The sequence below is a fragment of the Nothobranchius furzeri genome, chromosome 3, assembly GCF_043380555.1.
Source record: "Nothobranchius furzeri strain GRZ-AD chromosome 3, NfurGRZ-RIMD1, whole genome shotgun sequence".
NCBI lineage: Eukaryota > Metazoa > Chordata > Actinopteri > Cyprinodontiformes > Nothobranchiidae > Nothobranchius > Nothobranchius furzeri.
In genome coordinates, this window is record NC_091743.1 from 42,757,760 (window position 1) to 42,777,026 (window position 19,267).

Consider the following 19,267-nt stretch of genomic DNA (forward strand, 5'->3'; position numbering starts at 1 on the left):
CCCTCCCACCTATTTGTCTCTAGAAGTCATGTGAAGAGGCAGCTGGAGAGACTGAACAGGAACAAGGCTGCAGGTCCAGAGTGTGTCAGCCCCAGGGTACTGAAGGCATGTGCAGAGCAGCTCTGTGGGATTCTGCAGCACATCTTCAACCTCAGCCTGGCCCAGGAGAAGATTCCAGTCCTGTGGAAGATATCCTGCCTTGTTCCATTTCCAAAGAAAACTCGCCCATCAGTCAATGACGACTACAGACCGGATGCCCTCGCATCCCACATCATGAAGGTCCTGGAGAGACTCCTGTTGGTCCACCTGAATAAGCAAACTAGAGTATATCAGGGCCCGCTGCAGTTTGCTTATCGCCATGGAGTTGGAGTTGAAGATGCCATCATCCAGCTGCTTCAACCAATCCTCTGTCATCTGCACAAAGCAAGCAGCACTGTGAGGGTCATGTTCTTTGATTTCTCCAGTGCATTTAACACAATTCAGCCTGATGTACTTTGCCAGAAACTCCAGAAGACACAGGTGGGAGCCTCAACTATCACCTGGATTAAAGACTACCTGACAAACAGACCACAGTTTGTGAGGCTGAAGAACTGCACATCAAACCAGGCGATCAGTTACATTGGAGCGCCACAGGGGACTGTACTCTCACCATTTCTTTTCACCTTGTACACCTCAGACTTCCAGTACAAATCAGAGACCTGTCATCTACAGAAATACTCCGATGACTCTGCAGTTGTCGGGTGTATCAGAGATGGACAGGAAGCTGAGTACAGAGAGCTGGTGGAACATTTTGTTAGCCCGGCAAGCCAGACGAAATAAATGTATTATTTAGTCTGGCAACACTCCATTGACGGCTCTCGGTTGTGGGGCGGGTTCTACCGTTGTCTTTCAAATGATCTCCACATTCCACTGGACAATGAATGTGACATACTCTTGTTTCACTCTGTTGCATCATCCCACCCACCAGGCATTAGAGTGCCCTGATTGGCCCACAAAGCGGATAAAGCTCTGTGATTTGTTCACTAAGCAGATAGAGCACTATAATTGGCCCACCATTATGGACCAATCACAGCTCTTTATGTGTTTGAAACCCCTCTAGAGAGCTGTGATTGGCCAGCCAGCATGCTGTTGGGGCTGCAGAGGTTCCAGTGGAGCGTGCCTAGACCAAACTTTGCAAAGCAAGAATTTGGTCTAGTTCACTAGGCTAGTGCTTTGTGGCATGGTGTGGAAACAATCATCTGACCTTGAACATGAACAAAACAAAGGAGATGATTTTAGACTTCAGAAGAAACAGGGTGGAGTCAAACACTGTTTCCATCATGGGAGAAGAACTGGAGGTGGTTGAGGAATACAAATACCTTGGAGTCCACCTGGACAACAGACTGGACTGGAGAAAGAACAGCGAAGCCGTTTACAAGAAGGGACACAGCAGACTGCACTTCTTGAGGACGCTTAGGTCCTTCAATGTCTGTAGCAAGATGCTGCAGATCTTCTCCAAGTCTGTTGTTGAGAGTGTAATCTCTTCAGCCATCGTCTGTTGGGGTAGTAGCATCAGAAGCAGGGACCTGAAAAGGCTCAACAGTCTAATAAAAAAGACTGGTTCTGTTCTGGGGACGACTGTGGAACCACTGGAGGAGATAATGCAAAGAAGGATTCTCCAGAGAATCAAGAAAATTACGGAAAACCCTGAGCATTCTCTTCACAAGACTGTCCGACAACAGAAGAGTGTCTTCAGTCAGAGGCTTCTTCAGTTTGGCTGCAAGACTGACCGTTACTGGAGATCCTTCCTGCCAACAGCCATTGTAATATACGATAACTCTTTGACAACTTTATTATTATTATTAGTATGAGCTACTACAGCAATCAATTTCCCTCTGGGATTAATAAATTATTTTTGAATTTAATTGAATTATAGAGAATTATTTATTTCATTTTCATTTTCTTAGCTAAAAGATTAGTTCAAAACCACCACACTTTTACTTGGACTTTGATGTCCACCCATTCCTGTGTGCATGTTTGAACATTTAGACAAAGTATTTAAAAAATTCCCAAATTAATGAGCCCTACAATCCTAATCAGGAGTAAAGATTAGTAAATGTGAAGAAAATGTGTAAAAAGTAGTTGTTTTAGGTCGAACTTTAGATTTTATGGCCCATAGATGTATTCAGCCATGTTAATATCTGACATGCAATAAATGATGATGGTGTTATTATTTTTCAAACAGCGACAGCTGTGATCGCACAAAGCAAACACGAAAACAGTGTAGGAAAGTAAAGAAATTTAATTGCATGAAAAAAAAGGTAAACACCAATTAACATTTGCAACATGCAATGAATAAAGCCTTACAAAACACTGCCGTTAGGGTACTTAGGGTTAATACTAAAGACACAACAGCTGAGTTGTGAATGGCAGGGCAGTGAAATAATAGTTGATTTTTACATATTGAACAAGTTAAAGTTAACTTTAACAAGTAGATTTAACTTTGAACAAATAGATCAGATGAAAGATGTGTAATGTGATTACAAACAAACAAGGATTCATGGTGTTTTACAATAAGTCAGGTTTAAACAGAAGGTATGTGCAATGGTACAGATGTGGATCTTTTTTCTGAATTACATTGAAATGCATTTGTTGTTAAATGCTGCTATAAAAACATATCTATTGATTATTAGAATATCTTTTTATGCATCTGAGGTGGACCTTACAGAGCAACCTACCTTAAGACAAATTACACATCCGGGAGAGCATCATGCGCCACTCCACCTTCATGGCCCAAAGTCACTTTTATTTAAAACCAGAGTTAAAATAGTGGGGACACAGATCTTAGCAGAACTGAAGCATGTCTCTGCAAGGAGGACACAGAGGGTTTTCAGGATTGTCTTGCTTGCAGGCTGCAATTGTTTCAGTACTTTGTTTTAGATAGTTTTCTGAATGTCTTGTTTAGAGGAATACACATCAAGAACTGATTTCTAAGAAAGTAAAAATGGAGTATGCAAAAATTACTTGGCTAGAGTTCTTAAAACTAGCAAAAGTCTACATTTTGATTCATTAGCTAGTTTTAAGACACAGCTAATCAACTTTAGCTTACCCCATTGGCAGATTGTTTTTACTTAAAACAAGAAACTTTGGATCATATTTAAGAATATTTACATTTTAAGTAATGCTATTTTTCTGGAGAATTCACTTTCTTTTCAAACTAAAAATAAAATGTCTAAAATTTTGTCTTTTTTTAAAGTTTCTTAGAAATCAGTTTTTACAGGTTAGCAGGATTGATGAGCTAATGGCTAGTCTGAGCAGAACTGGGACCAACATTTAATTGCAGTTTATACATTTTTAAATGGGTTTCACATTACACAGAATTATGTGTTTTATTGACAAGCACTAATATAACTAAAAGGAGCTAAATGTGCATACATGGATTCAGTATGAATTTCTTAACTCGTTCACTGCCTTTGACGACTAAAGTCGTCATATGCATTTTTTTACTGTGTGGGCATCGGAACGAGCCCCCGCACCGTGAGAACAAACATCTCAGCTCTAAAGCCAATCTTCATCCACATACGTCACACATCACGTGTTCAGGAAGCAGAAAATCCATGTGTTAGATCATTTTGGGTCGCTGCTGTAAAAAAAGTGAGATGTGAACCGGAAAAGCTTCTGCCGATCACAATTCGACAACGGATTATGAAAGAACGGATAACACTCGAAACACGCCGACTCTTCCTGGCGTAAGAGGTGAGTCTACTCTTTCTTTTCGTAGTTTTGGCATTGACATCATCCTAGCACGCAACGTTCTGTGACTCTTTAAAAAGCAGTAAAAACGATGAGAAACGCTGGCCGCGAAGGGCTTTACCAATCAGGAAACCGCTGGCAGTGATTGAGTTAATACGTATGACATGACAAAACAAAAATGTAAAATTGACACCAGTGCAGATATTTTAAAATCATTTTCTAAATAAAATTCAGGAGATTGAAGCTGATTTAGGACACTAGTCAGACCTGCCATTAGCTTAAAGGAGACATATCATGAAAAATCCACTTTTTAAGTCTTTAACCCTCCCACAGTCTTTATGGATGACCCTGTGAGGAAAGTGGACCATTGAGCAGGATTGATGGTTTATCCCTTGAGGTCCATGTGGCAGGGGTGAGGTGTTGCTCACTCCTCACTCCTGCCACATGGACCCAAGGGATGAACCATCAACCCTGCTCAATGGTCCACTTTCGTCATGGGGTCACACCCATTAGGACAGTGGCAGGGTTAAATACAATGTGTTGAGCATTTTAAGTCTCCAGGTGTGCAAAAAGAAGTAAACTAGTCATTTTGGTGATAATTAGAAATTCTAGAATAACGTTTTGGTCATATATGTTGACCTGTTCAGTTTTCTCAATTTTCTATTTCTGTTTGTTCTCCATTTAATCGGGGTAATTGTGGTGATTGATTTCCAGCTACAGGGCTGCCAACTTTTGACCATTTCAAAGAGTGAGATGGGGTCATGGGGTTGGGCCTGGAGCTATACAGAGTGCCTGGCACTCAGTGCGTGAGAGTTGGTAGCCCTGCAGCTATATACAGAGCTCATCCACCATTTTATCTTCTTTGTAGTCCATTTAGAAAAATTCTGAATGTCCTGTGATTAGATCCACATGCCTCTCTGAACTGTCCCTCACTTTCGTGTGTCTCACTATTAATGCTTGAGAGTTGGCAGCTCTGAGACACAGCTGGGTGGACAAATCTCTCCACATTTAAAAATGCAAATATAACGTTTCTGCTACGCTAAACAACTGTTTCTCTATAAAACTACTAAAATGTCTGACTAGGGTGGAGAGTGAACTTTGAAACGTGGATGGGGGTGGGCTTGCAGCTCTTCCTTCAGATTTATAGAGACAGAACCCAAATGGGTCATTTTCACACTCTCCTCAGAACCATGGTAAGGGAGAAGAAATCAGACCCAAGAACTGATGTCATGTTATATTTGAACCACAACTGAATGATTTAGTTGCAAAATGGAAAAATTACGATATGTCTCCTTTAACAATCCATTAAAATGTAAACCAAGGCTGCTCGTGTGGTTAACTGATAATAATTACAACTTTTATTCAAAAAGGCTGAACTATCCCTTTAATATTCCATAAAAGGACTCGACTAAAGCTGTTGATTGTGGATGTTTGTAATGTTCCTGGAATGTGAAAGAAACACTTAAAACGATGGTCGTTTGTAATCTAAAGCCTCGTTCTGGAACAGTGATTTTGAGTCACTGTTTTGAGAAAGCTAAACGATTTACTTACTGGCCTGGGTAATTAGAACCTGGAATGGATTCCCTGTTCCAACATTTCTGTCAGCATCGGCAGTGATGAGTACTGGGCAGTCACGCTAAATAAGACTGGATGTAAATGCTCCCAGACCGGCTTTAGAAACGGAACTGAGGAAGGTCCTGACTCGTGACACAAACGGTAACGCGACGATATGTGACCGACTCTTCTTGATATTTTCTCAGGTATAAAACCACTGAAAAAATAAGTTAATTGGCAAACTTTTATACACATCTTACATCATATTTAACGAATCGTTTGAAATAGAAAAGGTCAGTAATAACTGCTCAACTTGAAAAATATCAGCTTACACCCACGTGTTTGATATCTGCTACACGGCAATCTCAAAGTTTCATTTAACAATGGAAAGTGTGACATTTTACATTAAACATCTGTACAAACGCTGCAGCTTATACCATGGAAATGAAAACAAAATAATACAGAAAAGAAAGGGAATCATGTCTTCTAATTATTGTAATAATTATAAAAAAAGACACTCAGCACATACAATATACACTATATATACATGGTATTTAGTAATGGTCACTGTTGCAACATGACGAAACAGAGCTTTATAAAATGAGTGTGACAGTTGGCAATGACACATTACGTTTGACACAAATGTGCTCATATGAACGTGGTTCCTCGCTCCCGTTCATTCCAGCAGGTGTAATAAAATCAGAGTCCGGAGCAGGAGGAGGAGTCTGGGTGGCCACTCCGCTCCTCATGCTGGAGTCTGAACGGGAGCTTTGATCTCAGCGGATACCCTCTTCTCCTTCCGTGGCCCATACTCGCCAATAAAGGAGCCATCTTCGTTGAACTGAGCATCTTCATCACCGTAGTCTACCAGGCTGTCCCCGCTGTCCCCCGCTTTGATCTCCCTACTCAGGGAGTGTTGGCTGCCCTTCAGCGGCTTCTCGTCATTGTCGCTGCAAAGACACGCACAGCGGATTTAGAATCACCACATTCACTTATGGGTTTACTCTGCAGCCTGTTGGAGAGGATGTGACTCCAGGCTCACGCTCTCGCTAGGCAGTGGCTGACGTTAGGGTTTACCTTGAGCTAGCCAACGGGAGACAACCACTCACTGGGTCTTTTATCACCAAGACGTTCCAAGACTAGACCAGAGCTGCTCCTCAACTGGTTCTTTAAAGATGCTGTTTTTTTTTCTTTCCCACAGCTAGAAAGCAAACTCAGAAAACCATTTCTTAAAAATGTTTCCACCACTTAATGTCCAATTCTGCTGTTGGATTCTGAGTTTCTGTAGACCTGGGATGGGGAAACCTGGTTCTCGAAGGCAGGTGTACAGCATGTTTTAGGTATTTCTCTGTTCAAACACTCCTGATTTAGTGGTTGAATCACCTGTTCAGCAGCACATCAAGGTCTGCAGAGGACCGTTGATCACCTACTGATCAAAATCATAAAAAGGTGTGTTGGAGGATGGAAACAACAAAAACACGCAGCCCTCAAAAGACCAGGAATCCCAGAGCAAGGAGATGGTTTACGAATCATAACGGTCTCTGATTGATAGACTGGGGTTACATTACCCTGATCCATAAACATCAGCCATATTAAAGCAGTGATTTATAAATCACGTTTCAAAACAGTTTTGATGAATTCAGTCGGAGATATGGGAAGGCAGCTCTATGGGATGTTCGGAATTTTATGGCATGACAAAACTTCAGGAAGATAAGAAACAATGAGCCTGCTAGCCTGACTTCTGAAGATAAATATTTTTGGCTAAGGCCCAGTTCACAAGGCAGGATCCTCAAAGACTGTGTCTAATTAACCTTTAGCATAGTTAGCTCAACATTAGCCTCTAACCTTCTTATCCACGATATCAGACTAAAACAAAAAGATGTCGTCGCATGACTGAGACATTAGAATGGTTTGTGATTGTTTTACTGGTATATTTTTACTTATTGCCTCTTTAACCCTGCTGTAGAAACCAAAGTGAATGGGCTCCAGAAGTGAACATGATGTGATCCGACCGCTGCCACGCTGAGCCTCTCTGAACTCCATCACTGTAGCATTTGTTGTGCTGTGCAGATCCCACTGATTGGAGAATTAGACTGTGGTAGACTGTTATGAACAGGACCACTAAAGGATTAATGAAACGTGCTCCGATATTAGAGTCCTGCAGATGAGCTGCATTCAATTACACTGATTGGTTTCAGATCCCCGCCGGGTGCCGGGCAGCCGGATTTCTGCTCCATCTTCACACGAGAAACGCTGTGGCTCCCGTTTAACTATTCCACCACACACCAACACAACATTCAGTCTATGAACTACTCTGACAACACCAATGTGTAAACAGCTCACTATTGCTGTTCATCACATACGTTCCGATTACTCAGTCCGTCAAATGTCTTCAGCAGAAGAGGTGTGAGGCTCCGCGTGAACCTCGCGGATTGTGGGAAGTCTTTCTCAGCGAGGAGAGAAACGCAGAGAAAATTACAGTGAGGAGAAGACGGAAAAGAGGACGAGAAAATCAAACGCTCACTTGGTGAGAGGCGGCGTTCTCGCTTACCTGTACTCACAGAAAGTGTCATCATTCATGCCCTGGGACTCCACGTCTGGATGAAGGTCTTCTTTTTCTTTTACTGCTCACAGATTGATAAAAGGAGATGAGTCATTTTCTACAGGAGACAACTGGCAGCCACGCTGACTGTGTCATAATTATGAATCATGTCCATCATTTAAAAGGTTAAGAAAAGATTCTTGTCTGATTTCTCTATTTTAGTGAAACCATATTTCAAAGAGGACTTTCAGCCATTTTGACGTGTTTTTCTGGGTAAAAGTGAAATCTAACCTGCTTCCTGAACAGCCAGGGTTTGGATAAATGGGTTAGGGTTAGAAACGTGGACATCAATAGGAGCCGTCCTCCGTTTTTCCCCCCTACTAAAGCCAACTCTTTAACAAACGTGGTCAGTTGGCTGTAATGTGTTTGATGGCAGTAATTCGGTTATGTTATGACTATAAGGAATTGTGATGACGTGTTGACATCTTTTAATATTCACATCAAGTCAAAGGAAAGAACCAAACTGAATAAAACCCCACTTCATAAAATATAATATAATTAATATATAATTAATATAATATATAAACTTTATAAAATAATGAGCTATACCGAAGAAAGTGGTCGTGGAGTGTTGCACCCCTCTGTCCATTATGTTTTAAACACTGGAGCTGCTTTAAGATGGTTTAAAATTGGTCATGGCTGCTCTCAAAATAGTTATTACAACCCCCTTTTCTCTAAACTGAGGCTGCTCAGACCTATTTTACAACGGATAAGATATAAACCGATTATAATTTTGACACAGAAGCACACATCCAAATCCCTTGAAGTAGGAAGCTTTGCCTTGTGTTAGCACCTGTGTGTTCGTTTTGTTGCAAAAACACAAAGAAACTGTCTAAACTTAAATCCGAACACATAAAAAAGCATTGTAGCTCAAAGCAAAGACAGGAAAGGTTGTTGGAGATGATAATGAGAGCTTAATGAAGAAAAGCGAGGCCTGCCTTGCTCGTTTTTCTGCTGACTGGTGAAGCAACAACAACCTGATGGCCATTAGCTGTGAATAATAAAGCTGATAAGGACTTTCGGTAAGAGGAACAACAATCCCAGATATCACATGGCTTATGTCATCACTCCTTCTACAGACACTCATGGGGGGGGGGGGGATCTCCAGCGGTCAATGGGCAATCAGGCGGGGTACACCCTGGACAGAGAGCCGGTCCGTCGCAGTCTACAGACACTCCATGAGCACAATTAGCATGCTTTTCTCTTGCTGTGGTCTGCTCTTTACTTAAAAGGAAAATGATGCAAAGTAACTTAAACGTAGAACAGCCACTCTTATCAACACAGCTGCTGGGTTTAGGTTGACATTTGCATCAAAATTGTTCTGTGGTCTAGAATAAAACATAAACAGTCTTCCATATTCCTCTGACAGCCTCAAAGACGATGGATCCTTTGTTTCACATGAACAAACAACAAAATGGAATTAAAATGAAGCTTTAGATGGTACTTAGTATTCAGACAAGGTGCATGTGTGTGTGTGTGTGTGTGTGTGTGTGTAAGTACCTACCAGAATACTTCCCTCCTTTATTTCTGTTGACAAAGCAGGCGATCAGCACAATGAGTGTGAGGAGAGCGATGGCACACATCAGGCCGATAAACCAGCCCTGGGTGGATATGCCCCCGTGGACGCTGGCCAGACCTGAGAGTGAGAACGACAAACAAACAAAACAAAGAAAAAATCCCTGTGACTTTGACTCGCCTTGGCCTTTTCATCAGGACACTTGATTGAATGTTTGCATCGACAAATCTTATCTGATGCACAGCCGCCTAAGATGGTGGAAATGGTCCAATATTAATATTAAACAGCTAATCCTGCTTGTCTAATTAATCAAGCAAAGAACGCTGAACAAATGTAATTCCTCCTAGTGACCCAAATTAGATTCTGGTGACACCATAAAGGACCACACGCCTCGGCTAGCGTCTCTGCTCAAGGACGCGCCAGGGAGCTGCAGCCTTCAAAGGGAGCTGAATTACATCTACTTTCTTCTTCAGTTTCTCAACGTTTGCCTCCTCACCTGGAGTCATGATTACATCTTCAAATATGCTATAATTATCAACCCGGCTGATAGGAATGAGCCGCACAATGTACTCGGTCTCAGGTTCGAGGCCGTCGATGGTGTGGGAGGTCAGAGAGGTGTTCAGGGCCTCTGAAATCTTCCAGTGGCCCTCACCTGTGCAGAGGGGTGGACGGTCAGAAAAGACGGCACAACTCACCAGAAATGTTTCTCTGCTCTACGACACCCAGAGACAAGAGGTCAGGGGGGCTTACGTTTGTTCTTATATGCAATGTAAAACTCGGCATGCTCCCCTCCAGAAATCCAGCTGATGTTTGCAAAGCTGCTGCTAGCAGCCAAGCTGACATTGAACAGGAGTGGGGCTGATGGAGGAATGAGACGGGATGAAGAAAGGGACAGAATGCAGGAGAACAGTTAGTAATGGGTAAAGGAGAAAGATGACAGAAGCAGGTTGTTTTATATAACAAGGCTGTGTTTGACAGAAAAGTAATGAGTGGTGTTAATGTAGAGGTGGAGGCATGGGCGGAGCCTAAAGACCACACAAACTTGCAGGTTACAAACTGTCACAAGAAGCTATTTGATTATTTGTTTTATATAAATATAAACAAGTTATTGCCTGAATGCCAACAAAAGGAAAGAAAACCAATAATCTTAATTTTAAAGCACTTTTTCAACACTTTAACCAATTCTTTTAAAAGTGGGGTTCAATGATTGTGTTGGTAGACACTATACCAACTTCACACGGGACAGCGCTCTGCTGCCACCTGCTGACCAGAGACAGCATAGGTTCCCTGGTGGTCACTCTTTCAATGCTTAACTGCTAACTATTTTCTGTACCGGTAGCTAAAATAAAGGCTAGCAGTTAGTTTTTTAAGTTCAATTCAATAAAAATAAAAAATAAAACAAGAGGAAAAGGAAAACATCATGGTGGAGCCTGGAAGTAAAAGTCAGAGGGAAGGAGCTAAGAGCTAAACCCAAGTGAACATTAGCCTACACTGATTTGAGGGAGCTAACAAGGCAATGAAATCATGGACTGATGGTGACCTGGCTTTGTTGGACTTGTAAGTAACAGTATTTGTTTGTCCAACAGTGTTGATTATTTTACTTTGTGGTGTATTTTTGTACCAACTGAGTCATGTTAGCATTTGTGCTAGCTACAGCAGGCTGCTGCAGGGTTGTTCCCGACAGTTGTAATTCCACTTTCAACTAGTAGGAAGGAGAAGCTGTTTAGTGTTACTTTAAGTTGTTTAGCTCTGGATTCTTAGCAAATTATCTCATGAGCTACTGGGTGGATTTTATTTAAAATCTCAAAATCTGAGTAAACGAGTAACTTTTGCAATTAACCTTTCATTTAAGAGGGCCACAGATAAACAACCTTTACAAACAAAAACATCTTTAACCTTTCTTTACCGAAACTAAAAGAGTTTTCTTAAAGAAACGGCTGGTTTTTAGAAACTATTAGCACATATTCAAGGTGATGTCTTGCTAGGCCAGACATTGGTTCCTGATGACGTATCTCCTAGGCAACCGGGGCGGGACCAAGACATCAAGACGAGGTTCCTTGACACTGAGAAACACCCGGTGATTAGTAGCCAGATATATAGAAACAAATGTACAAATTCAAACATCCATCCATCGTCTATACCCGCTCATCCATGCAGGGTCGCGGGGGACCTATCTCCTACAATCTCTGGGCGAACAAGCGAGGTACACACTGGACAGGTTGACAGTCAAACTCAAAACATTTTACATGAAATCTTAAACATTGATGATGCCTCAGATTTCTCCAGATTAAACTTCTGTATTTTACCTCAACACTTTATCTGTCTGCCCATCCAAACTCAGTCGAATAGGCATAGCTGTTTTAATTAGGACACTTATTTTAGACGCTGACACCTCTCCTTTTTGCTTTCAGAGCCAAAGCCAGACATGAACAACAGGGTTTGTTAATAGGTGGTGTGCTTCCGAAACTTCCCCTCCACTGGAAAAACAAACCATCGGAAATGTAATAATTAGATCTTCAGAATAATCAACCCTCACTTTTTAAATCGTGTGTAAGTTGAAGTCATTTGAATCAGCATTATTGTTAAAACTACCTCAAAGCAAATGATTCACTTGATTCGTCATTTCTCATTAAATTACAGAAATGAGACTTTATTTCAAGATGATGAAAACACATGAAAGTTATAATTCAGCAACAATTTTCTTTCTAGTTATGACTTGAAAAACAACATTAATATGTTACTAATTATAATTAGCAAGAACTGGAAGGTGCCTATTATTCTAGCACAATGTAAATGTAACAGAACGGAATGACTCTTATTTTTCCCTTCTTTGCTCAAGACTAGTCTGCATGACATAAGTCTCAAGGTCTCATGCATTCCTTCTAACCTGCTTATTTTCAGCTCAACAGAAGAAAGAAGAATGAACTCTTTTCTTTTAATTAATCAAAGAACTCTATTTTAATAAAGCTAATCCATCAAAGTGTTAGTCAATAAATAAGATGTGACCGATCTGTGAAATCAAAATATTAATTAGTTTATTATAATCCTATAGAATATAAAGGTACTGTGACTTTAAGTGTTCCAACAGGACTGATCTCACGTAGTGTTAAAAAGACATGACACATTACTTTCACTGATCCAATCAGAATCTTACAGATCTGACGGAGGCGTGCTTCTGATGGTGTTTGGTCATTTTTCATTCGATAATAAACCATAAAAGACGAGGTATAAAACTGTGCCACGTCAGCTCTAACGCCAGTTCAAAGCGTTCCAGAGAAAGAGACGGAGTGGCCAATCCTGATCTAACTCTTTAACTGAAAGAACAACGACAAGCTGAAAAATCCAGTTGCTACACCAACCAGCGACAGCAGCTCCTTTCAGAACAAAAGCTCAACCTTCCGGACCCAGGCTTGGGTCTCACCAGAAAATAAATACTGAAATTATTTAATGCTAATGGTGGCATACATTTCCATGTCTTCAAGGTCTAAAATTTAAAAAAGTAATTCTTAAATGCAGTTTTCGCAATTAAAATGTTAAAAAAAAGAAGAAATTGGTTTGTTCCGCTTCCAATGGTGGTTTGTTTATTTGTTTATTTTGGGAATTTCAAAAGAAAACCCTTTTAAAAATGGTCTCATCCTGAATCTTTTTTAGAACCAAGAAAGGATTGGTTGGAACACTTTGATTGAAATCTGTTTCAACTCAATAAATATAAAATAAAATAAATCCATTAACCAGTCTCAGTAAGAATTCAGCTCTTTGTTACACTCGGCTTATTCCCAAGTCAGCTACACAATAATTGTTGGGCTTTATTAATCGTTCTTCATGAGGAGTCGTACTAAACTAGATGCTGTGTTTATCCTTCTTCTGACTCTAAATGAAAAGACCTAGAAGTCAGACAGAGATGTGCATCATAAGTGAGGGAAACAGACATGTTCAGAGCTGATCCAAGAACCTTTTAAAAATCAAACATGCAAACGTTCCGCTCAGCAGCTCCGTTGGCTCAGGGGATAATTTAGTTCTTAGAGACACCTGCGTCTGGTCCGCCCATCCCAGCCACTGCAGCCGACGCTCCTGCACTAATGCTGATTGATCAGTGGGTAACTATGGCGACTCCAGCTGCTGAAACTGTGTGATCACTTCGACTGTCAGAGGCTGCAAACTAAAAATATCCCCCGAGCCGGCTGCCGTGTTCTGTCACCGCTTTCCTCAGCCTGCTATTAAACGCTGCACAAAGCAGCTGCTCAACCAGCAGGCGCCCTGGAAGACGCCCCTCAGAGTCAGGAGGTAAAAAGGAAGGCGAGGAAATCTACTCATCTACGAGCGTTCATCAGCTCCCACTTATCTCTGTGTTCTGGAAACTTCTTCCTCTCAGCGTGAGCTCGCTCCTCCCAGCTCAGCCCTGGACATCTCTGCCTACTCTCACTTAAGAAGGCTGCACCTAAAGTGTTTTTCCTATTTCCTTCCTAGTGTTTATCCAGTTAAAGCCTACACGGAAATCTCAGGTGACTGCCGGGTCAATATGCTGCTGTGTTCAGGCGGGGCTGCAGCCCAACAAATCAATCACTTACAATTAGACATATTTGTCCTGTTCAAGTGACTGCTGTTGGGGATATAGATCCCAGAGCCTTGATTTCCCTGTGGTGCACCAAAGATATTAAACCCTGCTAACAGTAAAAAGAGCTGCTACCTTGTTGCTATACTTAAACCAACATAGAATAAAAAAAGAATTCCGTTTTTAAACTGATTTACTGGAACTCAGCCAGTAAACAACAAGACTTGTGGCCATCCCACTCTGTCTGGTTTCAGATTCTGGATTTTAATTTGCATTTCACATGAGTTGTGTCAGAGCGGGCTGCGCTTCTACCTATGCTGGACCGAGTGGGTTTGGTCTTGTGGGGCTTTGGCGTGCTCGGAGCTGGGGTGGAAGCTGACTCACCTAAAAGAAAAACAGACCTTGTGGTTATCAAATGGAATCAGAGCTTAGGGGCTACGCTCTAGTGTCAGCACGCATGCTACTGTCAGCTAACGTTAGTGACTACTCAACTACCATTCCTAAACTACAAGTCCTGCTTGTTTGTGTCCTTTTCTGGTGGAACGTCTGATGATCCTCCCCAGCTTGGCTCTTCAGTCCTAACTTATCACCCCAGCTGGAGTTTGAGGATGCTTTCTGCTGTTGCTAGAATAAAAGTCAACATTCGTTTACGGGCACTAACGAGCCAAAGATTAATATGAATTTATAATTAGCTCACTCATTACCACCGCTACTAGAGAGGGAGCCACAAACTTTTACTGTGAGAGGAAGTTGAGATTTTTCTAATGAAAGGAGGCACCGAGAGCAAACGGTCGACAGGGTCAACTATCAGCAGAGGAGCTGGGATTTTAGAGCCTCTGTGAAGGGAAAATAAAACACATCTGGGCTACAGCATGCACATCTGTTCTAACAGCTCCGTCTAAAGCATGCAACTTTAACCTCAACTCTTCTAAAATAAAGGAACATATCATTCCAACAGAGTGGACTAAAACAGGGTGGCACTAATAAGGCCAGTATCTCACTGGGCTGATTGCTGGTGACCGGATGGAGACACTAACTTGTGATAAAATATCCAAATACTCAGTTAAAATGGATCGGTATGTTTGGCAATTTTGAATGTATTAAAACTATAAAAGAATCCCCAAAGTGTCTTAACGATGTTGTACCTTGTTTAAAATGTATTAATTAGTTTATATTTTGTCATGTTAAGTCTGACCCAACTGCCGCTTATGTGTCACTGGACTTCTGGTGACTAGAGAAGCAGGTTAGAAGTCTTGGGTGTCGTAACTGATTCAGACCTGAGCTTCACTGGTCACATTAAGGCTATTACCAGATCAGCGTTTTATCATCTTCATCAAACAGCACGACTCTGAGGTCTCATGTCCAGACACGACATAGAGAAACTCATTCATGTGTTCATCTCCAACAGGCTGGACTATTGCAATGGTCTTTTGACTGGTCTACCTAAAAAAGCTGTGAAGCAACTGCAGCTTATTCAGAATGCTGCTGCTAGAGTCTTAACAAGAACCGAGAGAACCGAGCACATCACTCGTGTTCTTAAATCCCTACACTGGTAACCAGTACACTACAGAACCCATTTTGAAATGCTTCAACTTGTTTATAGATCACTCAATGGCATGGGGCCAGAATACATCTGCCCCAACTCTAGTAACTTTTACATCAAAAATGAAAACATTCTCATCAGCCTTTGAATGACTGTGTCTTATACTGCACTTCCGACACTGTAACTGCTCACATTTGTCTTTTTTTATCTGAAATTTATGTGTGTATTTCAGTTGTGCTGTCACATTGATTTTAATAGTCATGCTATCTGTGCTAATGGAAAGCATATTGAATTGCCTCTGTGTAAGAAATGTGCCATATAACTAAAGCACAGTGGGCAAACAACATTTTGAGAACACTTCTCATTTGGTATTTCACCTATTTCCAAAGGGGAGCATTATATTGTGCTGTTTGTTAGGGACATGTATTATTTAAAGCTGTCTGCACAAAATCATTAGTACTTTATGGAACAGCAGTAGCTAAGGAGGTAGAGCGGGTTGTCCAGTAATCGGAAGGTTGCAGGTCCTGATACCGACTCCCACTAGAGAATTCTGTTGTTGTGTCCTTGAGGAAGACACTTAACCCACCTTGCCTTGCTGGTGGTGGTCGGAGGGACCTGTGGTGCCCGTATGGCAGGCCTCGCCTCTCTAAGTGTGCCCCAGGACAGTAGGGTTGTCACGGTGTGAAAATTTAACCTCACGGTTATTGTGACCAAAATTATCACGGTTTTCGGTATTATCGCGGTATTTTGTTAAACGTGTTACATTTTCAGAAACCCTGACATAAACCCTGTATATCAGGAAAATATTGTCCTCAGTTTGTGTCTAAATTTTGCCCAAAATTTGTTATTTTGTAATTATGTTTTTTATTTGTTTACACTTTTCCCCTTTAGTCTTTAAAATACCAATATTTGCCCATAATTTCTTATTTTATGTCTGTTTGATGTCATCATTTTAAAAATATTAGATCAGATGATACTCAGTACTCAAGTAGCCTTCTAATCAGATACTTTTTTACCCTTACTTGAGTAATAAACCCTATATCAGGAAAATATTGTCCTCGGTTTGTGTCCTTCCAGTGAGCTTTGCAGATTAAGGGAAAATGTCATCAGGCAGTAATCATTGTTAAATTCATAATGAATCTCGGAGAGAGACCAACTCTTATCTGCCCCTGGGAGCCCCGTAATGCATAGCGTCATTTCAACATGGCGGTGTCCGCGACACGGTTTATATGCAGGTAGCGGCGCTGCGGCTGCTTTATATGGCGGGGGGGTGGGGGGCTAATGAGGTGCTATACAAATTCAGGGCATTTACCATCTACCATTCACATGTGATAAATGAGCAATGGCAGTGAGAGAGACAGTCATATATGAAATTTTGGCAAGCCAAATGGGTCATTATCTATGCATGTGAAATCCTCTGTTGTGCATACTAAAAGGGAATGTGTTTAAAATCCTACACCCATACTGAACCGTAAACACAAAACTACAAGGCACCTATGGAATCCCATACACCATGTCCCCCGATCAGTTCGACTTAGTTTTGCTGATCTTGCAAATATCTGGACTGTACAAGTCTCTCCTACATCTGAGCAAGGACTCACGAAAACATTAGAAAACACTTCAAGAGATTTTGAAACCATTTAGCAAATGTCATTTGTAACATTTCACCAACGATTGCAGCCCAGTGAGATACCATATTTAAAGACATGTTATCACAAGTCCTTATTTAGAGGATTAGCCTCGCGTGTGTTGGTATGACATGCCACTTTCTGCATTAGCATGAATACACATACTGAGGTCAAGACTGGGCACCAAAGTAGAAGCTGCAGGAAAACAATGACAGAAAGAAAAAAAAGACACAAGGGACAAGCGTTGTATGGCAAAGCAGACACACACATTCACAGAATAATTTATGAAACATGCTGCATAAGAAAGCTAAAACCAGGAAGCAATGTGGTATTCAGTATAGTGAAGGCAGACAGAAATTACACTGATGTGTGCTGTTCACACAAACTGAAATTAAACCTCACACACACACACACACACACACACACACACACACACACACACACACACACACACACACACACACACACACACACACACACCTATAACAACTCAGCAAAATTAAAGGTGACCTGTGACCAAACAAATAAACAGCCAGAGGCTAATTAAGTCTTTTTCTGTGATTATGACGATTACTTCAGTAAACACACAGTGATCCATACATAATGAGCTCCTGTACACTCCTTTTCTTGTGTTAAAACCACTGCAGGTGTATTTGTCTGCTGCTGCACTTTGCTTAGAAAACACGCAGGTGAAAGCAGGATGTTACAATCTGCATTGTTATGAAGACTGTTTTAGTTTTTGTTCAGAGCCTGGTTCATTCTGAGACGATGGTTCTGACGCTCTGTCCAATCGATAAGCACTCGCCTCCTTATGGCAGTGACAAATGAAAACCTCTACTGCCGCTAAATGTATTGTTTATCCAGAAAAAACACCACCTTGGCTGATTTTATCAAACTGCTGCAGCTTAATGTCATGTTCATATTGGTGAGTAAAACCAGCGATTCTTCCCCTCCCAGTCTGTTTAAATGGCCTTCCTGGAACTGTCTGTAACTCACTTGTCTCCAAGTCAGTGGTGCACTCCTCACTGACAACAGGCCCACAGCCCTTTGTGGTGCAGGAGCGAAGATACAGCTTATATTTGCTCAGAGGCTCCAAGTCACGCAGGACCCACTTAGATGTCTTGGGGTTGTTAATGTCGATGGTCTGCAGGGCCCCAACTTCTTCTGTGCCATTGACTGAAGGAACAAACAAACAAAAAAATAAAATAATTAGTACTTTTATTTTGGTAGAGCAAAAAACATTTATCTTTTGTGTCAGGGTGTCCTGTCCCTTCACTCTGACCCACACTAATGTACCAAAAAGACCACAGGCAATTTGACAAGATTTGACAAGACTTTGGACATAGATTTAACTAACGAGTGGTGCATCAACATCAACCTAATTTTTTATCAGAAACCCATTGTTCATTTAGGTTACATAGTAAGTCGGACCTGTTCCCGGTGAGGGTTGGACTCCGCCAGGGCTGCCCTTTGTCACCGGTTCTGTTCATTACCTTGATGGGCTGAATTTCTAGGCGCAGCCATGGTGTGGAGTGTGTCGAGTTTGGTGGCAGGAGAATCTCGTCTCTGCTTATTGCAGATGATGTGGTCCTCCTAGCTTCATCCAGCTCTGACCTTCAGCTCTTGCTGGGTAGGTTCGCGGCCGAGTGTGAAGCGGCTGGGATGAGGATCAGCACCTCCAAATCTGAGACCATGGTTCTCGACCGTAAAAGGGTGGTTTGCCAACTCCGGGTCGGGAGAGAGGTCCTACCTCAAGTGGAGGAGTTTAAGTATCTCGGGGTCTTGTTCACGAGTGAGGGTAGGAGGGATCGGGAGATCGACAGGCGGATTGGTTCGGCGTCTGCAATGATGCGGACGCGGAGCCGATCTGTCGTGGTGAAGAGGGAGCTGAGCCAGAAAGCCAGGCTCTCGATTTACCGGTCGATCTACGTCCCAATCCTCACCTATGGTCATGAGCTTTGGGTAATGACCGAAAGAACGAGATCACGGATACAAGCGGCCGAAATGAGTTTCCTCCGTAGGGTGGCCGGGCTCAGCCTTAGAGATAGGGTGAGGAGCTCGGACATTCGGGAGGGACTCGGAGTAGAACCGCTGCTCCTCCGGATCGAAAGGAGTCAGTTGAGGTGGTTTGGACATCTGG

The 19,267-nt window shown here is 41.9% G+C and overlaps 1 protein-coding gene across 7 annotated transcripts in view; it reads right to left on the bottom strand.

Annotated features, from left to right (window-relative positions):
• Window positions 1-2,263: 2,263 nt before the first annotated feature.
• The window catches only part of chl1b (cell adhesion molecule L1-like b), a 150,159-nt gene continuing 133,155 nt past the window's right edge, over window positions 2,264-19,267 (bottom strand). For 3 of the 7 annotated variants that reach the window (XM_054748388.2, XM_054748377.2, XM_054748383.2), the window contains 8 exons: window positions 18,124-18,303; window positions 17,293-17,322; window positions 14,269-14,340; window positions 10,155-10,262; window positions 9,901-10,056; window positions 9,393-9,524; window positions 7,838-7,910; window positions 2,264-6,236 (listed from right to left, as the gene is read on the bottom strand). In XM_054748388.2, coding sequence (XP_054604363.2) covers window positions 6,032-6,236; window positions 7,838-7,910; window positions 9,393-9,524; window positions 9,901-10,056; window positions 10,155-10,262; window positions 14,269-14,340; window positions 17,293-17,322; window positions 18,124-18,303 — 956 coding nt within the window. In that variant the 3' untranslated portion in view covers window positions 2,264-6,031. Of the gene's footprint in view, window positions 6,237-7,649; window positions 7,730-7,837; window positions 7,911-9,392; window positions 9,525-9,900; window positions 10,057-10,154; window positions 10,263-14,268; window positions 14,341-17,292; window positions 17,323-18,123; window positions 18,304-19,267 lie in introns of all 7 variants that reach the window. The other 4 variants (XM_054748403.2, XM_054748400.2, XM_015959949.3 and 1 more) reach the window with 4 other exon arrangements.